This window comes from Saccostrea cucullata, unplaced genomic scaffold (assembly GCF_032062105.1).
Source record: "Saccostrea cucullata isolate Sc308-1 unplaced genomic scaffold, CSIRO_AGI_Scuc_v1 ctg6790, whole genome shotgun sequence".
NCBI classification, from domain to species: domain Eukaryota; kingdom Metazoa; phylum Mollusca; class Bivalvia; order Ostreida; family Ostreidae; genus Saccostrea; species Saccostrea cuccullata.
In genome coordinates this window covers 21720-31846 of record NW_026927850.1, presented here as the reverse complement: position 1 = coordinate 31846, position 10127 = coordinate 21720, and the positions used below count along the sequence as shown (strand labels likewise).

The 10127-nt window shown below is 33.4% G+C and overlaps 2 protein-coding genes across 2 annotated transcripts; one reads left to right on the top strand and one right to left on the bottom strand.

The window, feature by feature from the left end:
* Window positions 1-6: 6 nt before the first annotated feature.
* LOC134275663 (uncharacterized) lies at window positions 7-2685 on the top strand (the record flags this gene model as incomplete). The annotated part of the gene is made up of 5 exons (XM_062757926.1): window positions 7-49; window positions 175-1034; window positions 1151-1274; window positions 2176-2364; window positions 2668-2685. Coding segments are annotated over exons 1-5 (1221 nt in total), but the record flags the coding sequence as incomplete, so codon positions are not given.
* Window positions 2686-8229, bottom strand: LOC134275662 (uncharacterized). The gene is made up of 9 exons (XM_062757925.1): window positions 8220-8229; window positions 7596-7716; window positions 6162-6363; window positions 5189-6054; window positions 4961-5084; window positions 3438-3626; window positions 3090-3126; window positions 2863-2982; window positions 2686-2762 (listed from the first exon to the last, which is right to left on the bottom strand). The coding sequence occupies exons 1-9, from the start codon at window positions 8227-8229 to the stop codon at window positions 2686-2688; spliced, it is 1746 nt and encodes a 581-aa protein (XP_062613909.1).
* Between the last annotated feature and the right edge of the window lie 1898 nt (window positions 8230-10127).

The following is a 10127-nucleotide window of genomic DNA, read 5'->3' as shown; positions in this document are numbered from 1 at the left end:
TATTAATACACCATCGTTTATGCTCAAGGTTGCAGATGATGTCACAAAGGTAAATCATATATAATCTTATATTACATATTTTGTACAAAGTTACTCGTGAAAATTACAGAACATCTTCTGAAGATTAGAAATCGTTCAAACAGAAAGCACATATTTAATGTTGTTTTATAACAGACGGCTATCCAATTTACTTGGAATGGATGGAGGGACGCGTTATCAAAGGTTGCTCGATACGCTCTGGAAGTGTTCAAGCTGGAACCCGATGGATTAGGCGACCTTAAAGAGCCATACACAGACACAGTAGATAATCCAGTACCTTTAAACATTACTGAATTCAACGAAACCTCTTCAGGGGTCCATACATTCTCCTATAGACCAGACAAACCAGGCGTTTATTCTTGGATTTTGGAAGTAAATGACAAAGCCAATAACTCGGTGTATGTTCGGCGTATTGTTATTTATGATCCAGTTTCAACTGTCACGACAGACAGTTCCAAGAGACTATATGCGTCCTCTGGAAATCCGATTGCATCGTTTGAATGGCAAAATCATAACCCTTTGACAGCAAAAATTACTTGGAAAGGACACTTTTTAAATTCTTTACATGAAAATGGGAAGTTTTTAAATCGTGTCAAGCATTTTCCTGATTCCTTAGATGACGGCGGGTATCGTAATGGCTACAAAAAAATTCCACCGGAATATGACGACAAGATTGGTGAGAGATCAATAAATGCTATACCAAATGAACGCGGGATTGTTAAATACGAGGTGGCTTATTACAATGGAAAAGAACAACAAGTGGCACCTGCATACCAGATCCGAAATCTTCAGTTCAATGAAACTGAACAAACTATCACTTTAGGCACAGCGTTAGAAGATGGCAGATCATTAAGCGTTTGGGTTAAAGCTTATGATGTTCTTGGTAACACTAAGGAAGAGCGCCTTGTTCTACACTACGATTCATCCAAACCTTCAGTGCAATCACAAACATTGGAAAGAAATGTGGGGACAGATAAAATGGATTATAGAAGCAGGCAAGAATTAAGAAATGATACTTTTTGAAACTTTAAAAAAATATTTTTAATTATAAATCTGTTAATATTATTTCCTAAAAAATGTAAGAGATTTTTTGGTTTTCTTCTTTTTTCAGAATTCATGTAATTGGAGCCACTGATCCTCACAGTGGAGTTAAGAGCATTAAATATCGATTCATTGAAAAGAGTACAGGAAAGATAATAAATAATAAAGAATATGAATATGAAAATCCAAAAAGAGTAAGTTTTTGTGATTCATCGCTTGAAAAAAAACTAAAACTGCATTGTTACAACGCGAAATGTAATAACAACGCGAAATGTAATAAACCTTGATTATTACATTTTGCGTTATAACATTTTGCGTCGAAATCAACGCAGAATGTAATAACGCAAAATCATCATATTTTATTATTAAAATTTCAGCCATATAATGTCATATCCGGAAATGAGGATCTAGAGGATGTTCATTTATATGTTTAAAGTAAATGTAAATCCCTTGCAATTGTTGCCCTTTTTACAAAAAATAAATATGGTTTACTTATAACTTGGTGTAAATGATTTAATGGCCCTGAGTATGATAAATGATGATAAAAAAATATATGGCATTGATGATGTGTTTTACGGACATTTACCTCACAATCTGGAAAAAGAATAAGAAAGACGACAAACGTATTTTATTCCAATCGGAGATTTTAGGGCATATTTTTTTTTTCTTATGCTATGAACAAATTTTTATTTTTTAACCTAAGCGTTACGTTTGATTTTTTTGGTTAGAGTTTTACAGAACACTCACCTTTGATAATAACTTTTGAACGGGTAATGGTAGGGCTATCATAAAGGGTGTTTCAGAATAGAGTCAACTATTTACTTTCCTTAATGTCAGACCAAATTATACTCAAAAGGCATATGATTTTATTGATAGCAAAATATTGCATTCGTCATTACGTATAACCTGTTACCTTTACAATTGTTTTGAATGGGCCTTTTTTTTAGTGTTTCCATAGTTTCCCTTGCTTTTCTGGTATACCCATAATTTTAATCTTTTAATCTTGGGAGTCTCTTGGCCTTGAGAAGCTTTAATGTTAACAATGGACTGCATGCGAGGGAATCAGTTTTCATAAACACATTCTGTTTCTTTAAGGACTCAAGCTACTGCAACTTACATCCCTGTGACACAAATTTACCGACTGGTGAGTCATACGGCAGGACTATTGACTTTCACTTTGAGAACTGTTATGCCATGAACGTGAGTAACGTTTCTACCGAGGTAGTAAGAATGGAGATGGATTTTTATAATTCAGCAGGGCTCTACGTTACTGAACATTTAGAGGTAACTTACATTTTTATATTTGTAAAGAGCTGCATTAATTAAACTATCTGTGTAAATTTTAAAGCTTAATCAACGCTCTTTAATGTATAAACAAATATGGAATATAAAATTACAGTTTTATGTTTGAAACTTAAAATTCTGCATTGTAAACTTTGTTTTCAAATTTTTTAGCCAGTTTCCAAACCAATAAAAAAACAATTTGGGAATTTTTTTTTTAAAGTGGTTAAAAAAAAAATTTTAAAATTTCAACATTGAGCAACTTTTAAAAAGTGGTTTTATTGAAAAAAAATTTTTTTTTTCCAGATAGCCAATCTCACAAACTTAAAGGTCCAAGTTAACCATTGTGAACCAGTCCGAACTCTTGTGTACTTTAAACAAGTTTTCATCTTTGCTATGAGCTAAAATAAACAATTTGATTTTGCCCTATGGATGTCAAATTTATTATACCAAACTACCCATACCACTTATACCGAAATTTATAGTAAAAAGAACAAACACCTTTTCTGTAGGTTAAATCGATGCCCTGTTGATTATAACAACTCGGTGCCTGGTTCCACATGATTTTCACCGATGTTGCACTCAATGTTTCTGCGACTCTTATATCTGTTGGCCCAAAATCTATAAAAAAATATTTATCATTATGAATAAAGAAAACAAAAGTTAAGATATATTAGAATCCTTATAAAATCGTCATAAAACATGACTTTCTTTTTCTTTTTACTTACAATCATTGACACCTTTAAGTGACTTGAGATTGGCTATCTGGAAAATATTAGGAATGGTTATTTCAACAGTAGCCACTATTTCAACTTTGCTACAATATTGTAAATCAAAGTGTTTATCTAACCACCAATATAAAAAATATTACGCATTGTTATTTCATTAGTAATTACGAAATTGCACTGAAAATTTTGAAAACAAAGTTAACAATACAGTATTTTAAGTATGAAACAGAAAACTGGAATTTTTTATTTCATATTTATTTGTACATTAAAGAGCGTTGTTTAAGCTTTAAAATTTAAACAGATAATTCAAATAATACAGTTGGTAACAATTATAAAATCGAGAGTTACCTCAATATGTCGAGTAACATAGAGCCCTGCTGAATTATAAAAATCCATCTCCATTCTTACTACCTCGGTAGAAACGTCACTCACGTTCATGGCATAGCAGTTCTCAAAGTCAAGGTCAATAGTCTTGCCGAATGACTCACCAGTCGGTAAATTTTCGTCACAGGGATGTAAGTTGCAATAGATTGAGTCCTTTAAGAAACAGAATGTGTTTGTGAAAACGGATGACCCTGCATGCAGTCCATTGATAAATTTAAAGCGTCTCAAATCCAAGTAACTTCCAAGATTAAGATATTAAAATATAGGGTACATTAATGAAACTTTTATGCATCATGTTATAAAAAACCAAGATCATTGTTAAAATGTCAAAACAGCTAAATTGTATTTCAATGTATTGTCATAAGAAATACAGGGTCTTTAAGGAAACATGCAATCATTTCAAAAATTGTATAAGCCATCTGCCAATCAATTTGAAAGGTATAAATTCAATATTTATTTTTCTGATAAGGAAAACAATTACTTAAACAAACAATGAGTTACAAACGAATTATTAGTAGGTCGTAAAATTTTGTTTTTTCAAAATATGCTTGAAATGGTGTTCCTTTTGTTGAAATTTGTTCAATATCTAATGCAGGAAATTTCTCATCACCATAGCGCACGATTTCTTTGCAATCAGTCTTTAAATATTCGACCATTTCTGGATTTAGGTACATCAACCCTCTGCTCACTTATATAAATGTTACTTAATGATTTTCCAAAAGAAAGGTATTTTATAAATAAAATAATAACAATTATAGCATAGCTTGCGGGACAAAATTTGAGAAAAAAGACACTTCAGCTTGGCAAATCTATAAAGGAATAATAAGCATTTATGCCATTAAGAGTTATCTCTCTTATCAGAGTATCAATGAACCTTAATGTCCGCTGTAGTCTGGGGTCCTATTTTATACACTATGTCTTTCAAATGATAAGTAATAAATTTATATTCTATATTCTTTTGCATATAAATTGTTATGAAATTTTAATGAGATTTTTCTTTGCATATCAACAAAGTAAAGGAAGTAAATGGCTGCATGTTTTTGAAACACCCAGTTTTGATAGCTAAACCATTAAAACTATCAAGAGTTATTATCAAAGTTGAATTTGGTAAAATTCTACCAAAGTAAATCAAACGTAAGGATTTAATAAAAAGTAATTTCATAGCTTTAGGAAAGCCATGTAAAAATACAAAAAGGTGAAATGTGGAAGTCCTAGCTTTAAGCAATCTAAAGTTTTGGACACAGTTAATCGAACAATCATAGTGACAGATAGATGTAGACACACAGACCTACAGATTGACGAAAAACACCGATTAAATACATTTGTCCTCTTTCCTATTCCTATTCCAAAACGTAGAGTAAATGTAAAAATTCTAGTAAAATCTAGATCCTCACTCCCAAATATGACGTTAAATTGATGAAATAAAAAACATTTAATATAATGCAGTTCTAGATTTTTTTGAATTGATGAATCACAAAAAAACTTACTCTTTTTGGATTTTCATATTCATATTCTTTATTATTTATTATCTTCCCTGTACTTTTAGCAATAAATCGGTATTTGATGGTCTTAACTCCACTATGAGGATCCGTGGCTCCAATTACATGTATTCTGCCAAAAAAAAAAATACTGTAAATTTCTAACATTCTTGAGGAAACCATATTAACAAATTCATAATTAAAAGATTTCAAAACGTATCATTTCTTAAATCTTGCCTGCTTCTATAATCCATTTTATCAATCCCCACATTTCTTTTCAATTCAAGATTTCGCGATTCCACGGACGGTTTGGAAGAATCGTAATGTAAAACCAGACGTTCTTCGTTTGTATTACCAAGTACATCATACGCTTTAACCCACACGCTTAATGATTTGCCATCTTCTAAAGCTGTGAGTAAATTGATTGTACGTTCAGTTTCATTGAAAGAAAGATTTCTAAACTGATATTGTGGTGCAATTTGTTGGTCTTTTCCATTGTAATAAGCAACGTCGTATTTAACAATCCCGCGTTCATTCGGTATAGCGTTTATTGTCCTCTCACCATTGTAGTCGTCATATTCCGGTGGAATTCTTTTGTAGCCATTACGAGAGCCCCCATCATAAAGAGAATCAGGAAAACGCTTGACACGATTCAAAAACTTTCCATTTTCATGCAAAGAATTCAAAAAATGTTTTTTCCAAGTTACTTTTGTTGTCAAAGGATTATGCGTTTGCCAGTTAAAAGATGCATTCGGATTACCAGAGGACGCATACAATCTTTGCGAGCTGTCTATTGTCACAGCTGAAACTGGATCATAAATAACAATACGCCTAACATACACCGAGTTATTGGCTTTGTCATTTACTTCCAAAATCCAAGAATAAACGCCTGGTTTGTCTGGTCTATAGGAAAATTTATGTTTCCCAGAAGAAGTTTCGTTGAATTCAGTTATGTTTAAAGGTACTGGATTATCTACTGTATCTGTGTACGGCTCTTTAAGGGCGCCTGTTCCATCTGGTTCCAGCTTGAAAACCTCTAGAGCGTATCGAGCAACCTTTGATAACTTGTCCCTCCAGCCATTCCAAGTAAACTGGATAGCGGTCTGTAGTAAAAATATTGAAAATTTGTGCTTTCTGCTTCAGAGGATGTACTGTAATTTTCACGAGTAACTTTGCATAAATATTAAATATTATATTATATATGATTTACCTTTGTGAAATCATCAGCAACCTTGAGCATGTATGATGGTGTATTAATACAGTCACTCTCACTGGTACAATGATATGGACTTTCCCTGTCAAACTTGACTTCTATCGATTTGTTAACTTCATGACCATTGAAATATTCAGTTCCTTCATTAGAAGCCAGAATACGATATCCTCCATTCTTTGCACTGTATATGGCGGCAAAACTAAAGAAAAGGTATGAAAAACACTTTTTCTGGTGTACTTGAATTTGCTATTCTTCGAATTTTTTTAGCCGGATAGAAATCTCAAAAGCACAATGCTAATAGTACACGGTACATTCAAAACAGTCACAATCTAATTAAAATCAGACTTCTTAGATCCGCGCCGTATACACTCTGCGTAAGTCGAAAGAAATGACTGTTTTCGATCTAAGAAGTCTGATTTTAATTAGATTGAAAACAGTCATTTCTTTCGACTTCCAAGATGTAAAGGATTAATGAATTTTATGCTTTAGGACAGTCTCTAAATATTAGTAATCAATACAAACTTTCTCAATTTAGCATTGTGTTTTAAGGATTGAAGCATTTAAGGATTAATGGGATGAATTTCAGTCATTCCCGAGTAACACTGTATCACATGCCTTTTGACAGATTACCTTTTATAAACGAAACTTGTATCGATAAATAAACCTGTACAACTCAACTTTTAAGCAAACCAGCATATTATACGGTCATTTTAGCAATAAACTAGTGTGATAATACAACTTATTATTGGGTGATGTTTAACTACTGTATACATGGTTATTTTCGCCCCGTGTTATATCGCCCTTTTGCACTTGCGAACAATTTTGTACCGTTTCTAATTCGCCCATTCATAGATTCTGTTTAAGGAATTATGCTGTGTAATTTGAATTCGCCCCGTTTTAAATTCTCCCAGTCAAGAAGAGGGCGAAAGTGGCGAAAATTAGACGGGGGTGAAAATTTCCCTGTATACAGTAATATATTTCATACAGTTTTATTTTTTCATACATCTTCGATTTCTTTTCCGTACTACCTGATTATACAATGGACTCATATCGGGTACGACTGCGTTCGATTAGTGATACATTATCCTCCTCGGGACATAGCTTTAGGGCCATTAAACCTTGACAAGCTCACTTTTGATCTTTGTCTCACTTTTACATAAAGAAATCAATAGTGGAAAAGAGACTGAATTGAAAAGTAAGTCTATGTAAGTTTTATAGCCCCGGAGCCAGATCAGATCCAACCCAATATGTTTCTAGAGGAGGTCTTGTTTTGTCTTGCCTTGTTCATGTTTTGCTTTATCTACTATACATGTACTTAACAACCTATTCGTTTTACTACAGTTCCTCTAAATGGTATAGGGTTGTTTGAGAATATGACTGTTTTAAAGTAAAAAGGTTAAAACATTAAGATAGTGAATTCATTCAACTTACGTATCACCCGAGTCAAACCGTAAATCAAATGGAGCGATACGCTGTTTACACTGAACAAGTCTGTCATGTATTGGACTATCTCTGCTGACTCCATCACAAGGCAACCTGTTACTGTACTTTACTAATAAGGAATTAAAAAGCAGTAATTACAATTTGCCTAGCCATTTAGAAATTCTGTTACTAGACAACATTTGATTTTAAACGAAAGTGTTTTAGGGCTGATAGAATCCGTTGCTTTAAAAGAGCAATTTCTCCGTTAGTTTGGACTTTCAGTAAGGTGTGGCATTCTCGACGTTACATAATTAGCTTCTGAAATTTACACAGCTTTCTGCCACTGTTGAAATATACATTTGGTTAAGAAATTCGGGAAAATGTCAATTAGTATGTCGAATAACTATTTACATTATCTCACCCTGCAAATAGGTGAAGTTTAAGTCGTCTCATCGTTGTCAACAACAATTTAAAGTTCTCGATGTTATTTATTTCTTAACTAATGAGAGTCTATTCGCCATTTGACAGGCGGTAAACATGTAGCGCCAAGAATGCCACGCCTTACTGAAAGTTCAAACTAAGAGTGAAATGGTTCTAATTATATATTTTTGAAAACATAAGTTGTAAATTTGCAGTCCCCCATCTTCAGTATGATTAAATAAACGCATTTACATTTACCTCGACCATCAAATGCCGTATGTTTAACATTAATGTTTGCTTCTACGATTCCGAAGTCGTGTTGAACCACATAACCAGGCTTTGCAGGTAAATTCAAAGTATCGGAGCTAAAAATGGATTGAAAAGTGAAATTCATGATGTTAAGCTTCTGACGATTAGTCCAGAAAACCTCCTTATTCCCATTGCTCATAGCTGAATCTACTGTCATGTTGAACATTAGCATGTTTTTCGTCTGACTGTATTGTCCAAAGTCTATTGTACTTTGTTCGATTGCTGGATAGTAGTAGTCAGGACGGCTGGGAACTGTATGTAAATATAAAATCAAATAAGAAGATAATTTTAACATTGTTCTAGTAGAGAACATGTATGTTATTCCATCTTTAGCTTAACAATAAAAGAAAAATTCTTACAAATTGAATGACTGTAGGAAGAATTCTTTGTATATGTATACTCACAGTTAAGGCAGTTTCCTTTCCCAGTTGAGTTTTGTGGGGAGAAATTGTTCAAGCACTGGCAGGTGTTAACATGTGGAAAATAAAGTCAGTGTTTATCTCTATGACACAGAGAAATAAACAATCAGTCTTATAGCTTTTTATTTGATAATGAAAAGATTTAAGATAATTATAACAAGGGCACCGCTGTCCCTCTTCAGTGGTAATTTTTGGATTAATTCTCATATGTTAAAGATTGATAGTACAATGTATTTTGTTTAATGTCCAGTTTTTAGCTCAGAAGGCTGCAGGGGATTCTTTCCTATAATAAGAACTGACGACAATTGAGCAGTGAGGGATCTTTTTGTGCCAGCATCTATTGGGACATGGACCCGTGGTTTAAACGGTCTCATTCGAAGGACCAGTCTCCACGTCCCACAAAGGATTCAAACCCGCAACATTTGGATCAACTCCCTTCCTTTGGACAAAATCATTGTGTTGTTGATCCATTTTTTTTTTTTACAAAATGCAAAGTGCATAGCGTCTTGGTTGGGGGGGCATAACGGGGATACCTAATTTGGGGTAGTAAAGTTTAATATAAGATATTAAATTGTTTTTCAGCACTATTTATTTCTTAAACAAAATTATTGGTGGTGGAGGATGTCTATTTTTAACAAAAATCAAATTGCATAGCATTTCAGTGGGGAAGGGGGGATAATATGCATGCATACGTAATTGGACAGTTTCCCTTATACCTAGCAGAAACATATCACGTATGCTATATGTATAAGTTTCAGTAATTTTAATTATTTACCTACTTAGGTATATCTCACAGTTCCAGGCAATGTGCATTTTTTTCGTAATTAAAATAATGTACATATGTACATCGAGAGGTTAATTGAACTTGTGGATTGTATTTACAGCTTTCAGGAATAGCGTGCACGCACCCCATATTCCTAGACACCTGTTGAAAATTGGTAATGAAAGGCAAACCGCGACGTTCATCAAATTCTTTTAACCTGATTCCTGCAGACTCGACATGCCTTTTAAACTTTAAAACTGGCTCTTAAACTGGTTCCCTAGCGGAAATGATTATTGTCAACTCGTACATGAAATGTCAGGGTTTCGAGACAATGAAAATGCGATATCTGAAGAAATATTTCAACAATAAACTTGAAAATGAATAGGCTTTATCTTTTTATACTGTCACAGAAGTAGGTAAACGCTGAGAGTGGTTAAGGCAACGGTTCTCTGTCAATCTTGCCCACAAATGATTATTGTGAACTCGTACATAAAATGTCAGGGTTTCGAGGCAGTAAAAATGCGATATCTGAAGAAATATTCTATGAATGAACCTGAAAGTGAAAAGGCTTCGTCCTTTCGTACTGCCACGCAAGTATGTAAACGCTGAGAATGGTTAATGCAAAGGTTT

Coding starts and splice junctions, on each gene's coding strand:
- LOC134275662 (XM_062757925.1), bottom strand. Junction 6,364..7,595: donor CGGTTTGACTCGGGTGATAC/GTAAGTTGAATG, acceptor CCTTTTCTTTAG/TTTTGCCGCCATATACAGTG. Junction 3,627..4,960: donor AATATGAAAATCCAAAAAGA/GTAAGTTTTTTT, acceptor TGTTTCTTAAAG/GACTCAATCTATTGCAACTT.